At 41.6% G+C, this 20177-nt stretch overlaps 1 protein-coding gene, 1 long non-coding RNA gene and 1 pseudogene across 3 annotated transcripts; 1 reads left to right on the top strand and 2 right to left on the bottom strand.

Moving 5' to 3' along the window:
• LOC134098370 (cytochrome P450 2K1-like) overlaps positions 1 to 20177 on the top strand; it is a 298065-nt pseudogene that overhangs the window by 162416 nt on the left and 115472 nt on the right.
• LOC134098244 (SH3 domain-binding glutamic acid-rich-like protein 2) lies at positions 1345 to 17225 on the bottom strand. The gene is made up of 4 exons (XM_062551253.1): positions 17220 to 17225; positions 16702 to 16887; positions 5443 to 5523; positions 1345 to 3831 (listed from the first exon to the last, which is right to left on the bottom strand). The coding sequence occupies exons 1-4, from the start codon at positions 17223 to 17225 to the stop codon at positions 3814 to 3816; spliced, it is 291 nt and encodes a 96-aa protein (XP_062407237.1). The 3' UTR covers positions 1345 to 3813.
• Positions 8841 to 11183, bottom strand: LOC134098057 (uncharacterized). 2 transcript variants are annotated; one of them, XR_009940997.1, is made up of 5 exons: positions 11103 to 11183; positions 10097 to 10214; positions 9864 to 9949; positions 9511 to 9646; positions 8841 to 9238 (listed from the first exon to the last, which is right to left on the bottom strand). It is a non-coding gene; the product is annotated as an uncharacterized LOC134098057 (long non-coding RNA). The 2 variants fall into 2 exon arrangements; XR_009940996.1 differs by lacking the exon at positions 11103 to 11183 and having other exon boundaries at positions 8843 to 9238; positions 10097 to 10821.

The following is a 20177-nucleotide window of genomic DNA, read 5'->3' as shown; positions in this document are numbered from 1 at the left end:
CAGAGGAATGTCTGCCTTTTGGTTCCCACGCTAGGTCAACCGGGGGGGTCATGCAAGACATTTTAACTGACTGACATCTCTCTCAACCAATCAGAGGCAGCATTTGGGGAAGGACAGTGAAGAATTACCAAGGCAACTGCTATTGTGGGCAGGAGAAGAACATTATATTTCCATGCAGTTAGTGTGTGATACATCCTAAACCCTTCAGCATTCCACTGGTCTCTCTGGGATTTGTTCTCAGTTCCAACTGTGCCATAACAGATCAACCATGATGTACTGGTAGAATTCCTCCCCATGACAAAATGTTTCGTCATCCTGCAATATTAAAGATGTAGGCGATGACGTGTTTACAAATGTACTGTAAGGTAGACAGTTCACTTCTAGATCAAGAACAAGCATGAGGAAAGGCCAAGTTCAAATCATAAGCAAGCAAGAAGAGTTAATTACTGATGATGGTCAGGATTAGGTTTTACTTGTATGTGTTTGCATGGTTCTTAAGACAGTGAGCTGTTGTGACATGACTAAGAAGATAGTTGTGAATGCTCAACACAAGGAATGTCATGACAGTAATTTTAAATCGATCTCGCTCATTCCCACTTCAGACCAATAACAAAGACAGTCAATGAAATCTAAAGTTGCTACTTTGCAACAAGACAAGCAGATACTGTTCATCATGTCACATCATTAGTGCAGTTGACATTGCTGAGTATACGCTATTTTTGGAGTGTTATATGTTCTTAAAACACTCAATTCATCTAGTTCCACTTGTAGGCTTTCATCAGAGTTAAACAATGGACCACATGTAATGAAGGCTAGACTAGAGCCAGTTAATTTATTTCCGGTGGAGTGTCAGCTGTGTTGTAACAGCATCTTGTGTTATATTCTGCTCCTTACATGTTCACTCCGACACTGAATGTCTTGTTTACCAAATCATAACAATTTTGACACACGCATAAATCGTTCTACAACGTAACATGCTGATTCACAAGGTGCAACACCCTACCAGGTACGTGTAGACACTAATTAAATTAACAATAAGTTACATTAAAAGTACACCTGGCTTGACTGGAAATAAATGCTATAAATACATTACAGACTATAAAAATATTAAAGGCTATAGCTTAAGAGCCTTCCGAGCATATGGTCCATTCACCGATGAGAGATCAGATCCTTCTATTCTATTCCTTCTGTCTTCACAGAATTCCCAAGAAGACTTGGTTGGCTGCACTCACATGATTACACTTGGGGGCCATACTCACAACCAGTGCCAATGTAAACAAACCATGAGGGTCCAGAAGCCACTAACACACACAGCTTCACTGAGCAAAGAACGGACCCATGGCAGACAGGCATATACTGTTTATTTACAAAACAATACAATATTTCATACTTTTAATTCTCTGTGATGAAAAATAGTTTGCATCTTAATCAGCATGATGTGGCCACCAGGGGGCGTTTGGCTAATCTGCAGTTGAACTGTGAGGACGAAATGAGGAGTATGATGGAAAGGCAGGATGGGTAAAAAAAAAAGATAGGGATAGAGAAAAGAAGGGAGATGAGAGGAATGGAGGGATGGTGAGAGAGAGAAAAATTTAAGTGCCTTTGAGAGAGAGAGAGATGACGAGGGTGAGTTCTGTATGTGTGTGTCAGTCAATTGCAAACATGAATGAGGAGCTCATCCACCCATGATAATTTAATAAGAGAAAAACAGAGAGAGAGAGAAAGACCGAGAGGATCACAGAAGGATGGAAGGGGTGGAAGTAGCGATGGGATGAAAAGAATAAAAAAAAGAGATGGAGGAGAGGAATGAATAGGGATAAAGGGTATGGGGACAGACGGAGGAGGGGGGGTTAGAGAGGGCGAGAGAAAAATAGGGGGGGGGGGGAACGGGAGAGAGATGGGGAAATATAAATGAAAGCAGTGACTCTGTCTGTCTCACTAATCTGAGGTCAAAGAACATGTGACTCCTATTCCATCCAGGAAAAAAACACCCATTTAATCCACATAAGGTAAATGAATGTGTGTGTGTGTGTGTGTGTGTGTGTGTGTGTGTCTGGGGGGGTTAGACAAAGCAGATGTCCAAATAATGAAACACTACCCCAGACCAGTAGAAAGAGTTGCTACTTGCAACCCATTCATAAGTGGACAGTCATAAGCTCTTGTCCACTCGTTATACTGCTGAATGCAGGACAGACATCAGCAAGTGTGTGTGTGTGTGTGTGTGTGTGTGTGTGTGTGTCTCACTATAGTGTAACATGCTACATGTGAATAACCACCTGAGAAAGAAAGAGTGAGGGAAAAGGACTAACCACAAAGAAGATAGTTAACATTTCCACACTAATGACAATCAAGCAAAGACATACAGACTGCAGACACACAGCACGAAAATGTGTGCAGGGATGTAGTTAAGACAAATATTTAAGAAAGAGAAGAAGAGGCAGAAGGAAAGAAAGAGTAAAGATATAGAGATTCAAGACTGTGTCAATCATTTCTTTCACTTTTGACAAGGCCTTTCGGAGTAAAGTGAAGGGATAAAATATTCATCACTTTACAGTTCCTGGAACAGAGCGGCATATCTGACACTAACAGTAGAGAACAACACAACAAAACATGGAGGTCTTCATGCCCTACTCATAGACTTTTCCTCACTCACTCACTCACTCACTCACTCACTCACTCACTCACTCACTCACTCACTCACTCACACACTCACTCACTCACACACTCACTCACTCACACACTCACTCACACACTCACACACTCACTCACACACACACTCACACACTCACACACACACACACACAATCACACACAATCCCCTCTCTGAAGCCACATTATAGTCTAATATTTAAGCATAGATAATATCAGCTACATCCCATCGGTCACAAGTATAAGTCATACAAAAGAGAAAAAAAATAAGTGTCTATTGTTCATGGCCAAACTCCTCTGTTGCCGCAGTTTTCTGTGTGTGTGTGTGTGTGTGTGTGTGTGTGTGTGTGTGTGTGTGTGTGTGTGTGTGTGTGTGTGTGTGTGTGTGTGTGTGTGTGTGTGCGTGCGTGTGTGTGTGTCTGTGTGTGTGTCTGTGCGTAAACATGCATGTGTGTGTGTGTGTGTGTGTGTGTGTGTGTGTGTGTGTACAGTATGTTTCTGCGTGTGTGGACAGCATCATCATTTGGCAAGGCTTCAGTGTGGTCTGGGTGAGATCCCCCGAAACAGGAAGTGATGCGGCACAATTCTATCCACACACTCTTCCATGGCAACGCTTACGATTCAGATTCCTGTAGAACAAAAAAACAAACAAACAAACAGGTGGATAAGTGAAGTGAAACTCAACCACACAACCGCACAGACAGACAGCCTTGTAGCCGCCGAATCACAAGATAAACAAACAACACGCAGTGTATGTTTGCTATACTGTCTCCTTCAACTCCTTTAATAACTTAAAGCAACGATATGCACTATTATATTAAGGCACAGTTGAAATAAATTCAACAACATTCTCAAACAAACTTGCAACAAAATGCTTTACTGTGTTTTAGGTGTAGATACTTAGTTGCAACAAGGAATACATTGAATGATATGAATGAAGATTTTTATTTGTGTAGTCAATCACTATCACATAAAGAAGACCGACAACATTTTTGTTTGGGGAGTCTATCATGACAAATGCCAAGGAGACAAATGTGAAATCACTTACATGAGCCTGAAACCTACTTCCACTTGTCCTTTCTAGATGGTTCTGCTAATTCACTTCCCCATCATCTCCCTTATGCATGTGTGTCTCAAGAACAGGGGCACTTGGGCAAGATCAAATTAACTGGTTAATTCTTCCTGCCAACGGAGACAATGGCAAATAATCAACGACATCGAAAAAAAAATCGCGGTCACGGTCACAGTCGACAACCGTCTTTCACTGTCTCCTCAGATACCACTGGTCATGGTAGAATCCCCGGACTGATTGCCCACTGAGGACGCTGCTCATGAGGGAATGAAATGTCCCAAATGAGTATTGATCGGGAGCTAGACGACAGAGAGGCAGAGACGCGGTCGCCCAGAGACACGGCAATCAGATTAGATCAGGCTCTCACTTCACAGAGCTCTGCCCCTGCAGTCTCACATCATTAAAAGGGGATGCAGATTCACTCCCACAGAAGAGGGGGAAAGAGAAGAAGATAAAAGGGAAAAAAAGAAGAAGAAAAAGTGGGCCTGGCAATCGGAAGAGTGTGTTAAATTTGGAGAAGAAGAAGAAGAAGAAGAAGAAGAAGAAGAAGAAGAAGAAGAAGGAAAAGCTGCTGAATGAGTGGGTTGATTTTAGACATGGGTGGGAGTTGTACTGGGTGGAGGTGGGGTGCTGGTGGTGGGGTAATTGAACGGTCTGGAGTGGGCAGATGGAGACAGTTTGGCCCCAAAATGGCTGATTGTGTGTGTAATAGAGTTGCAGCAGTTTTTATCATACAGTAGATAACACTCAAAGAAATGGGATGAGCAAGTGTGAGGTGTCCTTCTATGTGTGTGTGTATAATCAAACACACACACACACGCACACACGCACACACGCACACACGCACACACACACACACGCACACATGCACACACACACACACACACACACACACACAGAGAGAGAGAGAGAGAGAGAGAGAGAGAGAGAGAGAGAGAGACACACAGGCCCTTTCCGAAACCAGCCCCTAAATCCTAACACTACACACTTCCACTTCGTTTGCGCGTTCACGCGCGGGTCCGCCACATTAAGTATCATCCGAAACGAATTTTGAGTCGAGTGAAGTGCCTAGGGAGAGGGGCTACCACGCCTCCAGGAGCAAGTCAGCATCGATGCTGACTTGAAACGCAGGTGCAACCGTTTTCAAGTGTTCGTGCAGCTCGTGTATCTCCCTGCCAGTTGTTTTTTGGTCCGTATGACGGCATTTACAGACAAAAGCGTGATTTAAGCTACATTGTAACAACTCATGTTCAGTTTGATACTCAGTAAAATGTGCAAGATCGTACAGAAGTAGGCTGTAATATTTGAACACATGTGCAGGTCGCATTTACAGCACTTTTATAATTTGATGTTAAATAAAGCATAAAATGCAACTCCTCACTCATAGTAATGAAAGGAGAGAAGAGGGATGTATATCCTAATACATAGGGGTGTCCAGAACATCTTAATTGGCGATTTAATATATATTGGCTTCATAATTTCTATGAAAACGAATATGACGTCAACTTCCTTCTCCCTTCAAGCGCATCCGAAATGTAGCGCTGTTTTAACCCCCTAACCCTTCAAATGCGAGTGTTCTCCGCACCCACGAGTGGACTTGAAAAGGAAGTTGACTCGCTAACCGAGTCGAAGTGAGTAGGGATCCGTTTCGGAAAGGGCCACCCACACACACACACACACACACACACACACACAAGAGAGAGACACACACAATGCAGTACCTTCACTGAGGGGTGGGAGTTGAGTCCCAGGAATGAAAACACAGTGTTATTCTCCTTCGACTGGAAGAAATCCTCATGATCCTGTCAAAAGAGATATACCGTTTGTAATCAGACCACAAGGCTGTATAGTAACAGAGCAATAAACACAAAACATATAGCACTTTATTTGGATTCACCCAAATACCAGTGGATTACTAATCCGTCATCCCTCTCTCTCTACCTACTGGTTTTTCATCCCTGTTCAGATTTGGGAAGGTAACATGGGACTGCTGATTAAAATGAGGATGACTGGACAAGTACAGTACCACTGATGTCAGTCATCTACCGTGTCCTGTATGAACACCATATACTGTGCAAAATAAACACACACACACACACACACACACACCTCTATACATACACATACACACACACACACACACACACACACACACACACACACACACACACACACAAATACACATAGGTGTGTACATAGATACACACAGAGACTACTAGAGGGTCAACTGGTTCAATGTGACTATGCCCCATTCCGTTCAGATGAATAAACACTGCTAGATCTATCTCTACTAGAGGTAACCAAATACAGTAATATAACCCAACATACAGTTCAGTTTTAAGGAGCATTCACACCAAGAACGATAACTCTAACCATAACGATAAAAGCGTCTACAATGACAAACAATAAGCAAAGTCTCTCCTTATGTTAATGAACATGATGGCTAAAATGTGAGGGATTCTGATTGCTTTTAGCTTTTTTGCTGAGTGGGCGTTGTAAAGATATGCGACTGACACATTAGCTGGTAAGCATTCAACTAACTTTATTAAACAATCCGTGACGTTACAGTGTCCAGCTACGGAGGCCTCTTAGGACCATAATAGTGTCTCACAGGATATCCTTACATCTCCCTTATTCAGTAAACAAAAACAGGTTCACTGTGCACTCTTTAAACATAAAACATAAATAAATAATAATTTGGTGCCAGAGGTCGCCAGTACTTAGCACACCGTAGGAGGACGGTCTTTACCACCACCTCATAGAAGACTTGAAGAATCACCTTAGCCTACTAAGCATTAGAATATGACTCAACCATAAGGCTATACATTACCTGGTATTAAACAGAACTCATGACCCGATACTAAGGCTCAAACAGAACTCATGACCAGATACTAAGGCTCAACACATTACCTGATGTCAACAATAAGGCTACACATTACCTGGTATTAAACAGAACTCATGACCAGATAATAAGGCTCAACACATTACCTGATGTTAACACTTTTAACTGATCATTTCCCCCTTTTTTTTTTTTTTTTTTTTTTTTTTTAATAAAAATAATAATATCAACTTATTATAGCTTCACTGTGTAATAATGAGCTTGCAATCATCTGCTATAAATCAAGTCTGTCAGGGGCTTTTCTAATGCGCTCTGACCGTCTCTCTGGAGCTGCCTCTGGCTCCGTCATGACAGGTGCATTCTCCTCTAAAACCTCTGTTTGATTGTCTGTTACTGTTTCATGCTGTGCACATTCGTCCCTGTGCTCCTCAACTGCATTGCTGGCCTGTGTTTTAAGTAACTGCGACCTGTTTCGTCTGACCAAAGCCCCGGTGTCCGTCTGGACTGCGTAGGACCTAGGAGCCACTTCATTCAGCACTGTTCCAGCGCGCTGCCAGTCCTGTCTTTCCGTGTTGAAAACTCTGACTCTGTCGCCCGCCTGCAGAGGTTGCATTGCTTTTGCTGTGCGATCAAAGTATCTCTTTTGTTTTTCCTTTAGTTTTTTCATGGACTCCAGCACAGGTGTGGAGACTTGTTTCTTCACTGTTGGGATCAGTGTCTGCAGTCGTCTGCCCATGAGCAGTTCAGCCGGAGATTTCCCGCACGCCAGAGGTGCTGTTCTATAAGCCAGCAGAGCCAAATAAGGATCCTCACCATTGTCAGTTGCCTTTGTCAGAAGACTTTTCAGTATTTGAACACCCTTTTCCGCCTTGCCATTTGCCTGTGGGAAGTGCGGGCTTACTGTGACGTGTTCAAATCCATACTCTCTGGCAAACTGCTTGAACTCCTGACTGACATACTGAGGCCCATTGTCAGAAACAACCGTTCCTGGAATGCCATGTCGTGCAAAGCTGGACTTCATATGCTTAACTACTCCCATCGTTGTTGTGCTCGTGAGCATAGCCATCTCAGGATAGTTGGAGTAGTAGTCGATCATCAGTAGATACTCTTTCCCTCTGAAATGGAACAGGTCTGTCCCAATTTTTTCCCAGGGGTGCTCTGCCCCCATGTCTGTGAGCAGCGGTTCTCTTTGCTGTCTGTTATGGTAGGTAAGGCAGGTGGCACAGTCATTGATCATTTCTGCTATGTCACGATTCATGCCTGGCCAGTAAACAGTCTGTCTGGCTAATCTCCTTGTTTTCTCTATCCCCAGGTGCCCTTTATGCAGTATTCGGAGGACCTCCTTCCGCAGCTTTGTTGGGATGACTATTTGGTCACCTTTCAGCAGCAGGCCATCAGCTACCGCCAACACATCCTGGAATGAGTAGTACTGCGGGCACGCTTGCTTTGGCCACTCATTTCGCATGTGCCATATCACTTTCTGTAGCTGGCTGTCCACTGCAGTCTCCATTACTATTTTTTCTTTCAGGCTAGTGCTCACGGGTAAAGCCTCCACCACAGCATCCACACTGTAAAAAATTTACTGTAAAATTTACAGTAACTTACTGGCAACAATTGGCCAGTAAGTTACTGTGAATACCTTTTACAGTAAAGGTACTGTATTTCCATTTACAGTATTTATATATTCACTGTAAAATGAAAAACAATTAAATACTGTGATTTCAGTCGTATTTACAGTAACTTACTGGCCAATTGTTGCCAGTAAGTTACTGTGAAAACCTTTTACAGTAAAGGTGCTGTATTTCCATTTACAGTAACTTACTGGCCAATTGTTGCCAGTAAGTTACTGTGAATACCTTTTACAGTTAAGGCACTGTATTTCCATTTACAGTAACTTACTGGCCAATTGTTGCCAGTAAGTTACTGTGAAAACCTTTTACAGTAAAGGTGCTGTATTTCCATTTACGGTAACTTACTGGCCAATTGTTGCCAGTAAGTTACTGTGAATACTTTTTACAGTAAAGGTACCGCATTTTCATTTACAGTATTTTATGTATTCGCTGTAAAGTGAAAAACAATTGATTTTAAATTAAGATTTTTTTTTTTTAGTTGTATTTACAGTATTGGTTGTTTCCCTGTAGAAGCTAGGTCAGTTAAATACTGTGAATTCAATTGAACTTACATTAGCAATCATTAATAGAATAACTCATATTCCAAAATATTTCAGTTAACTGCAGACAATAAAACAATTTTAACTTTTGTTATTTATTTAAGACATTTCAAATGTATGACTGAAGTGGATGTTGACAGACAACAGTAGATGGTTTGAACACAACCACAACCTTATCTGATTTGACACAGATAAGGGGGTTAAAAGCGCAGTGTGTGTAAGTGCAGTATGGCAACTGGCAAGTCTATGTAATGTAGTATAAGGAGTTGTGTGTGTACAGGATGCGGAGTAAAGAAACTCATCCCCAGTCTGTTTTGTGGGTGTTCCCTCAGTCTGCCACGTGGGAACAGAGACGTCTGCTTGACCTCAGTGGTTTAACAGTCCGTGGTCAGAGCGTGAAATGTCTTTTGAAATACTTTTGGGCCGTTGTTGTACTCTTCTGGTATAGGTATCCTGCAGGGTAGGGAGAGGTGCTCTGATGGTACCTTTCGCAGTAAATGTCAAGTGTCTGAAAAAGAGAAAGAAAGCATACATTACAATTGACCCCGTTCATGAATATACAGTAATTAATGCAAACTACTCCGGTTGTGTGACAAATAAAAGCAAACCCACACTAGTCAGGTGCAATAGATAGAAGTAATGCAAATGTGTACAATACACCACCATAGCAAAGTTTGGGAGTTCACTTTGATATGTCCAGTGTTTTTTTCTTTTTTTTAAGGGGACATTTCGAAGTGACCCTACACTTCTGAACAGAAGTATGTCTATGTGATATCATACCTAATCTCATAATTGCCTGCGGCAACTCTGCCTTCATGCGAACACCACTTTTCTGATGCCTAACATACTGTAGGCCATCTCCCATCTGACTTGCAATAGCAGCCTCTGGCTCCAGGCTGGGACTTCTGGATGGCTCCTAAAAAGAATAAACAGCAATTGCCATATCATTTGTTAATAAACAGCAATTGCCATACAAAACAAATCATAGCTTTAAAAAATAAGCAAGGCAATCAGATGTAGAAATAGAAATGATAATTACCTTGCCATGAGGCACCCTTGCCACCCTTGTCACCATCTATGTTACTTCTTGATATCAGTTTATTTATGAACATAAATAAAACACAAACACTTACACCATGTTGAGGGCAGCAGCCATGGCTAACAGACATCATCAGGGTAGTGCCATCAGGTAGTGCCATCAGGGTAGACCGACTTCGCCCTGGACAGTTGTTGACAGTTGAGCCCACAAAGTCATAACAGACACATGAAAGGAGGGGATAAAATAAACAGTTACAGACACAAATACAGTACATGCACACATATTAAATGCTATATGCGTGTGTCTCTATTTGGTGAGTGAACTCACTTGCAGGCTTGGAACTTCTTCCTTATGGAAGTGACACACATTTGGAACATTCCAAAATGCACACAGCCTAAGTGTCTCTGACACAGCGTTCTCAGGGCAGCAGTCCTCACACCACCTACTAACAGAGGGAACAGAAAGAGGCTTACATTAATTAATACATTGCAAAACACACAGAACATGAAAAGACCATCACTGAAGCACTACTACACTCACATGCATCTTTTAAACACATGCCTCAATGTAAGTCACCAAACATTGGGCAAATAAAGGCTATAAACTGAATACCATTTAGCCAAACACTACCCTTCACAAACTAAAGATCCCTTTACTTATCGGCATGATATTTCTGGTAATTGAAATTCCCCAAATGCTCCCCTTTCATATCCACTATATGACTGATCTATGAGCATGACTATGCAAAACTACAGTTCCTAAATTAGGGGTGAGATAACTTACACATCAGCCTACTTCATTAATTTGTTTTACTGGTCCTCTTTCCAGTTATAGCAACACTACATATTATGCATCAACACTACATGTATTAAGTTTAATGTTAACTACCCATGCCCCATCGAGTTCGCAAAGTAATGTTACTAACTAGCTGCTAACGTTAACAACTTTCACCTGTGTCTGTCTGCTAGCTAACTTCAGCCTTCAGCCTGCATGGTAACAGCCACTTTAAGCTAAGCTACTTGCGTCTGATATTTCATTCAAACTAAAACTCTACATTCGTAACGACATATCAGACTGAATTATTGCTAGATATGATATTGACTATCATTCGAAAAATCCCACATGATGGTTAAGTTAGTTACTGGAAAAGTTAACATTAACAGCTAACATCGCTAACGCTAGCGACGTTAGCTCGCTAGTTATAGCTATCGATATGTGCTATGCTGATTCAAACATGACAATAATGGCTTTGGTTAACATTTCATTGTGAAAACAATACATTTCTAATACATTCCCGGTTTCAATTGGCATACAAAAGTACTGTAATTCTTACCTTGAATATGATGTTTGTACAGAGTTGAAGATTGCAGTCAGATTCATGATTGAAAAGTGACGGTTGATGTTTGAAGTGAAGTCACTCTGGCTGGAGTTGAAAAGTCAGGGGTGGGGGATGGGAATTACTGCGTGTTCGCATGCGCATATCAAGAGGCGATAAGCAGCCGTTAAAAACAATCGTGGAAAATTATTAGGCTGAAATGTGTTATGCTTGCTCAATAGTGTGATCATCAAAGCCTTAATTCTTGACATCAAATTGACTTTCTCAACCGTCTCTGGTATGTCATTATGAGTTAAAACAAAGATAAGATTAAAAAAAAGGGAAAACACAGTAGGCTAGTTTACTTAACTATTTACAGTAGCCTAGGCTACTAGTGGCTATTTTGTGATTTGTTTACAGTAGTGTTTTGACTACTGTAATTTCTACGGTAACACTTACTACTGTAATTGTAGTTTACAGTAGAGGTACCGCATTTCCATTTACAGTATTTTATGTATTCACTGTGAAATGAAAACCAATTAAATACTGTGATTTCAGTAGTTTTACAGTAACTTACTGCCCAATTGTTGCCAGCAAGTTACTGTGAATACTTTTTACAGTAAAGGTACCGCATTTCCATTTACAGTATTTTATGCATTCACTGTAAAATGAAAACCAATTAAATACTGTGATTTCAGTAGTATTTACAGTAACTTACTGGCCAATTGTTGAAAAGAAAAAATACAGTAGTTTACTTTACTATTTACAGTACTATAGTGGCTATACTGTGTTTGTTTTACAGTAGTGCTTTGACTACTGTAATGTCTACAGTAACACTTGGACTACTGTAATTGTAGGGGCGTTACTGTAAATTTTACAACATTCTACTGTAAAAAGCATATACAGTAGTGCTACTGTGAAATTTCCTGTAAATAACTGTGAATTTCACAGCCATTTTTTACAGTGCACGTGGCCTCTTATGGCGTCATATTCCTCTGTGCCATCTGTGTTCATACCGTGTGCAGGCCTTGTGCTGGCCCTTGACAGAGCATCAGCCACAACCAGGTATTTTCCCGGCTTGTATGACAGTTCATAGGTATACTTCTGTAGACGCATCATCATACGCTGGATGCGTGGTGTCATCTCATTCAAGTGCTTTTTGCTGATAGTTATGAGTGGCTTGTGGTCAGTCTCCAGTTCAATGTGTGGCAAACCAAAGACATAAGAGTGGAACTTGTCACAGCCAAAGACGAGCCCCAGACACTCTTTCTCTATCTGTGCATATCTTTGCTCTGTTTCTGTCATGGATCGTGCAGCATAAGCCACTGGTTTCCAAGCCACATCATGATACTGCAGCAAGACGGCCCCCAGTCCATCTTTTGAAGCGTCCGTGGAGATTCGCGTCTTCTTACTTGGATCAAAAAAGGCCAACACTGGCTCTGTGCTTAAAATGTCCTTGATTTCTTTCCACTCTTTGTCATGTGTCTGGTGCCAGGACCACTCTGTTTTTGACTGCAGGAGCTGGCGAAGAGCAACCGTCTTTGCGGCAAGATTAGGCACGAATCTTCCCATGTAGTTCACCATCCCTAATGCTCTTTGTACCGCCTTCTTGTCCGTTGGCTGGGGCATGTCAGTCACTGCTTTGATTTTGTTCATGTCCGGCTGTACTCCTGCTGGTGTCAGTCGATCCCCAAGAAATGTGACGTCTTGTGTACTGAACTGGCATTTCTCCTTGTTCAATCTGAGCCCATACTTGTGTACTCTCTGAAGTGCACTGTGCACTCTGCTGTTGAGCTGTTCTTGGGTCTCCGCCCATATTATGACATCATCAATATAAACCCTGACCCCCTCCAGTCCTTCAAACACATTCTCCATCGCACAGTGAAAAATCTCTGGTGCTGAGGAAATTCCAAAGGGGAGTCTCTGGTAACTGTAGCGCCCAAAGGGCGTGTTGAAGGTGCATAGGTCTGCACTTGCACTGTCAATTTGCAGCTGCCAAAATCCATGTGACGCATCAAGCTTTGTGAACCACTGTGCCCCAGCCATCTCACTAAGGATCTCTTCTCTCTTAGGAATTTGATATTGTTCTCTGAGAATGTTTTCATTTAGGTCTTTTGGGTCCATACATATCCTGAGAGCTCCATTTGGCTTTCTTACGCAGACCATTGAGTTGACCCACTCAGTGGCTCCCTTTGTAGGTTGAATGACATTTAATGACACCATTCTGTCCAGTTCTTTGCGAAGATCTTGTCTCAGCGGAACAGGAATTCGACGTGGAGCATGCACCACAGGTCTAGCATTATCCTTTAGTTTAATGCTGTATGTGAACGGCAGCACTCCTATGCCATCAAAAATGTTGGGATACTGCACTTCCCAGTTGTCTGCTTGTGATGTGGTGACTCCTGCATTTTTCAGCTGCAGTGACTGTACTTTTCTCTCTGTCTTGGCAATGTTTAGAACACGCTTAACAAGTCCCATTTCCTCACAAGCTTGATCCCCTAGTAGGGAGTCCTTCCCTTTTGGCACTATTACAAACGGCAAATGTCTCTTAATATTCTTGTTCTGTACTTGTAACCTGCATACGCCCTGTGTTTCAATCATTTGTCCATTGTAAGCTCTCAATCCCACTTTTTTGTTTTCTATGACTGGCTTGTGGCGCAGAGCTTTGAAGTCTTTCAAAGTGATAAGATTTGCCATAGCTCCTGTGTCCAGTTTCATGTGAATCTCTGTGCCATTTACTGTAAGTGGCACAATCCACCTGTCTACATTGACTGTGTTCACACTAACTTCCAACTTTGAAGTGGCCTCATTTTCCACAGTGACAGTGTCAGTATAGAATATGTCATCCTCATCATAGTCTTGCTCGCTCTCTTCCATCATATTAATTTGTTTCTTTTCTCTAGCAGATAGGCACACTTTTGCAAAATGATTTTTTCCCCTGCACTTCGAGCAAACTTTTCCATATGCGGGGCACTGCCTGAAGCGATGTTTCCCACCGCAGCGCCTACAGTTCATGACGTAGTCTGATCCTGTTTCACGTGCATTATTAGAACGTTCCCCCTCTGAGCGAGGTGCGCTAGCTTTGACCACCCTGTCTACACCCACTGATGCTTCAGTAGCGACGGATGGCTTCTCAAAAATCTTTATCTGCTTCTCAGTCTGTTCGCTAGCTCTGCAAATTCTGATTGCATCTTCTAATTTCAGACTGACCTCCCTTAGCATGCGTTCCCGCACCTTTTTATTGTGTATTCCAAAGACTATCTGATCACGTAGTATGGAGGACTGCATGTCGCCATAGTTACAGGATTGCACTTTCAGCCTCAGATCAGTCACATACGAGTCAAACGATTCATCCTGCTGCTGTACGCGGCAACGAAAAACATGTCTCTCATATACTTCATTCTTTTTCGGACTACAGTATGCATCAAACAGTTCCAGAACTTTGTTCAGTTTGGTTTTATCTCCATCCTCCGTAAACTCAAATGTGTTGTATATTTCTATCGCTTGTGTCCCTGCTATTGTAAGTAACAATGCCACTTTCCTCTCACCACTCTTGTCGTTGGCGCCAATTGCAGTCAAATAAAGTTGAAACGCCTGTTTAAACTGTTTCCACGCATAATCCACATTTCCTGTGAGCTTCAATGGTCCTGGTGGTTTTATGACATCCATCCCGTCTTTCTCACACAGACATTGACTATAACTACTTTTACTCCTGGTACCATGTAAAGATATGCGACTGACACATTAGCTGGTAAGCATTCAACTAACTTTATTAAACAATCCGTGACGTTACAGTGTCCAGCTACGGAGGCCTCTTAGGACCATAATAGTGTCTCACAGGATATCCTTACAGGCGTGACCAAAGGATATAGATTATGCCATTTCTATTGGTGGAGGAAGGGGAGAGGTAGGGTTGGTGTGTGTAATCTCTTTAAGAGATTGACAGGATTTGGGGCGGGATTACGGCAGGGCATGCACACTCAGCGAGACGCATGCGGTCCAATGCAGGCTGTGCCCATTCACAAACCATCAGGGGATCTCTCACACACACACACACAGATTCATAATAAAACACACACATGCAGACAGACACAGACAAAGTCACAGACACACACACACACACACACACACACACGTATATAAGCATACACAAGGAAACAAAGAGTTAGTTGTGTGCTTGTACACACGCTCACACACATGCATGGATACGTGCCACTGCCCACCCCCCCCCCCCCACACACACACACACACACACACACACACCTGGATGCACCTCTATAACCACACATTCTTACTACAAGGTGAAGTGTAAAACAACACAGGTTTTTCAATGGGTACCAGTGGACATGAGACAGATCAGTGGAGAATCAGATGACCCTCAACAGTGTGTGTGCAGGCACTAAACACAGCAGAGAGGCTGACAAAATATTTAAACAGTGACAAACAGATTGCATAACAAAAGTAATCATGCTAAAAGCATATGCAAACAATCCAAAGTGTAGGACAACTTCATCTAATCAACATGGTTTAAGAAAGGGAGCAAACAAACCCATGGATGGCCTTTATTTATACTAAAATACGTAATTTCACATTTTTGTTTCATTTGGTCAATTGTCCAACAATTTGACAGGAAATAAGCAACTCATTGTACAAAGGCATTGACTCAAATGATGGATAGAACACAGACTCAGTGAGTCACAGGTCTGGTTCATGGTCTATGCAAGCAACATGTGTGCAGTTGACAACGCAAAAGCTCACACACATTTTGAAGTTCTTCCTTATGTATGCAGGCTACGGGGACGATGCACCCCCATTGTAAACACATGACGTGGCACTCGTGCTTACGTCACGTTGGAAGAGAACTGGACAACACATTTGACTACACAAGCATGCGGCAAACCCTTCTTGCATAGCTGAGTGCGTTTGCGTTTACCTAGCTGTGAATCAGGCCTAAATATGCCGCCCAGCTTACTAAGGAACCAGCCATCAGGACAATGATCAAATGACAAAACGTTAAAAATGTTCCTTGAAAATGTGGTGAATGGAGGGTGCCCAATCGTTTTTATGTTAATAAATATATATATATATATATATGTTTTTCTTAATTTTTTTATTATTATTATTCTTTTTCACCTGCACAACTGCACAGTTTGTGTAGGCTACATAGAAATGAACTAACAGAAAACACATGAATTCATTTATTTCATTAATAGATTGCACCACATGAAACCACTGTTACTAAAAACATATCATCATCAACACCTTACAGTACCATTCACTAGTATTCAAATCTACACCTACTACACCCACAGACAAATGTATGAGCAGTCTTTGAAAGAGCTGCACATTTCTAAACAAGAGAGGCCCTGTTATGCCTTCACACGGAAGAGAGGTATGCATTTTTTCCCTCAGAAAAAAGCAAATGCTTCATACTCCATCCCTGAATATGTAAATATGTGACCCAGAGGCTTAGAGGAAGGGTACAGTGTTGCGCCTGGAAATGTTCCCTCTGGTAGAGGACCCTTAAATTGCCAGGACAGGGGCCCCTGTTTGAACACGTGTGTGTGTGTGTGTGTGTGTGTGTGTGTGTGTGTGTTAAACACTGTATAAAACTCACCCCACAGTACTCCTGTCCGTTAAAGATCTGCGGGGGCAGTGGGTTGCCCTTCTCAGGGTGCTTTTCCTGCGGAATGTTCCGGTACATCCACTGCCTCTCGTCCTCCAGCATGGTGATGTCTACTTCCTCAAACGAGATCCGGTTCGCCTCCAGGAAGCCCACGATCGCCTGCTGCCTCTTCTTCACCTACAGACAGGAGATGGAGAGAGAGGGGGATATTTGATCAAGTCAGACCTTTTAAGATAATTGAAAGCGTATATTTGGCTTGCAATGGACAGCTTTTCCGTAAAACTGCACCACAGTGCAGCAGAAGAACTTTCTATAAAAACACACTCAATGCCTGGCTGAAGTGTATTCACAGCAAAAGCAGTAGTTAGTAAACTGCACACATCTTTAGATAATCATACTATAATATTCAAAGATATTATAATATTATTGTTTAATGTGTGCCACTACTTTTCTGCAGAGTTTACACTGAAAACAGCCTTGTTCAAAAGATACTGGAAATGAATATTAACCCTCATATTCGTTGGTTTCTGAACTTCATCATGATGTGTGATGAATGTTATTTATGTGTAATTGTCCATGAATACAGCCTTGATAATAAAAAAAACATTTGAAATGGTAATTCACCCTCCTTTTATACCTAGTGCATCTAAATCTTCAAACATCGTGAAATTGTAGAAATCGTCCATATCATATGGCTGTCCATGTAGCTTCCCAAGTGGCCCTTGAAAAGATTTCTCCCTGTCCAATTTTAAATGACGAGAAGGTGCAAAGAGAAAACTTTCAGAACAGGGAGTGTGTGGAATTCAGACTGCAGGCGTTTGTGTGTCTGCACACATGTGTGAAGTCATGTCTGAAGCGTAAGAGCTGCTACTGGAAGACTGCAGGACTCCCTTGCCCTTGCCGAGCCTATAGGGCAGATGTGATTTGGGAGACCAGTGGGGTGTCCAACGAAGCTCGATTAGTGGCTTAGCGAGGTATATGCTGCGCTCAAAGCCAGGGTATGCCGTCATACAAAAGTGGATCTGTTTTGGCGTCGCTGTATCACCATGGCGCTGCAACCAAACCTGGTCGGGAGTCGCCTGGCTAGCGCCTACCACTTCTCAAATGAGACGTGGTCTGGCAACCAGACGTTCATTTTCTCGTATTTGAAAAAATGCCCAGATATGTTCATTGGAGAGAACGCGCACAGATCTGAGCTGAAAGCCGAGTTTGACAAATTTATGACTGCTATCGTAGGATCACTTAACTTAATACCCTAGTTAAGGCTTTATGTTAGGATACCCCACAAGAGCTTGTAGCTGATATCAGAATAAATGCTCAAAGGGCTTGCCATATGTAGCAACCCTCTCAGACAAGGCTTTTTTTTTATTATTATTTGTTTTGGTCATGTCAACATTCCTGATACTTGTAATGTTCCAGGTTGAAATGGACAAACTGAAAATTAATTTTATGCATATGTCAGAAACAAAAGACAGGAAAAGAAACTCTTGTTCAGGGGAGGAAACTACAACCACAACAACAACAAAAACAATAGCAACAACAACAACAGGAAGAACAACAACAACAACAACAATTCATCCTTCCTCCAAATCTCTCTCTCTCTCTGTGTATAGGACACAGCCGGTCACAATCAGTCCCTCAGTTTAGCATGCCTGTAATCATACATGGCTGTTTGTGTGTGTGTGTGTGTGTGTGTGTGTGTGTTTAACCTGCAGATGTAGACATGTTGGCACACAGGAGATCGATGCAGATTTGTCACCAAGAGCAGGAGATTTGACAACAACTGTCCTTTTCTCTCCCTTAACATTTGCCTACAGGTGTATGCACTTCTGTCTGTGCTGTGTGTATGGCAGTGTCTTCTCTCTCTCTCTCTCTCTCTCTCTGCAGGACTATGTGCATACAGTATGAGTGCCAATGAAGGTCAATCATGATCATCTTATTCACCCCTCCTTATTCACTAACAGCACACACATATAACACAAACAGTTTCACATTGCACACACTAACACAAGCAAACACTTTTACTCATGCACACACTAACACAGCACAAACATATAACACACACAGTTTCAAATTACACAGACACTAACACCCAGCACGCACATTCACTCACACAAGCCCAGCACACAAACACACGCACACACACTCTGTCATTAACCCTTAGATGCATAGGCTACCGATACCTACACTCTTCCATGAGTGGGGTCAAAAATGACCCCAATTAGAATGCATGCGTTTTTTGCTGTAAACTCAAATAATGTCTCTCATTTTGGTTAAAGATGATGATTTTTATTATATATTTGTCTAAAATGTTTTTATTTCATGTTGGACATATTGATGCATCACTTTTTATTAACATTTTATTACAAAACAGCTTTTAGATTGGCAAAGAAGGTAAACATCCTAAAATTATCTCAACATAGGTGAATAGGGTAAAATTTTTAACTTAGAGATATCTTCATGAAACTTTACCAGTTGAATACTCACATAAATAGGAGAAAAAAACGTATTGCAAGTTTTCTGTATTTATGTTTAAATATGCTAATTAGGTCATGTCTAATTAAATATGCGCTAATTTGCATATATGTTTTGATGCGAAGAATCTGACCATTGGAAAAAGCCAGGTTGAAAATATTTGTTTTGTAGTGTTAATATATCAAATAAAAAAACATTTACAGAGGTGATTATGAATATCTTCTTTTGTTATCCAGTAAATCAGAAGGTACTGCCAATTGGCTTAAAAAAATGGATTTTTGCCCTATTTTTAGGCATAAAAAGTCATACAAATCAGGCCAAGAACGCTATATCAACAAATCCCTCTGTAAATATCGCTTGGTGAATTCTGCTTCACAATTATAGGAAGAGCGGACATCGAAGGATCAAAAAGCGACGTCGCTATGAACGCTTGGCCGCCACATTATATGATGATACTTAGATTTATGTTGTTGTGTAAAAATAGCCTTCAGGATGGTGAAACTGCTGACATGAGATGTGATAATCAACAGTAAATGTATACCTGACTGCCACAGTTGATAAAAATCAAAAGATCCTAGGGTTAACTTTTGAAATTCCATAGAAAATGCTTGGGGTCATTTTTGACCCCACCTATGCGGATCGGTGGTACTGATACAAAACATTAAATTACTTTAAAAATATAACAGTTAGACACAAATCCAAATGGCCTCATGTCAAAGACAACCTATTTGAGGAATACATAGAAGGTTAAATAAAAAAAAAAATTAAATGAAGAAGATACTGCAAGAAAACAACCTCTGGGGTCATTTTTGACCCCACTTATGCATCTAAGGGTTAAGTAGGTTTAAACTGCATCTTTGGTGGCACGAGATACTTTCAGAATAATCCTTAATGTGTGCATGAGTGTGTGTGCGTGTGTGTGTAAGTGTTGGCCTTTATACATTTGTGTCTGTGTGCATGGGAGTGTGTGTATCTCCGTGCATGCATATGTG

This window comes from Sardina pilchardus, chromosome 12, assembly GCF_963854185.1.
Source record: "Sardina pilchardus chromosome 12, fSarPil1.1, whole genome shotgun sequence".
Classification (NCBI taxonomy): domain Eukaryota; kingdom Metazoa; phylum Chordata; class Actinopteri; order Clupeiformes; family Clupeidae; genus Sardina; species Sardina pilchardus.
Note: the sequence above shows the minus strand (reverse complement) of the source record. Positions and strands in the feature narration are given on the sequence as shown.

Coding starts and splice junctions, on each gene's coding strand:
- LOC134098244 (XM_062551253.1), bottom strand. Junction 5,524..16,701: donor ACGGACAGGAGTACTGTGGG/GTGAGTTTTATA, acceptor CTCTTTTGACAG/GATCATGAGGATTTCTTCCA.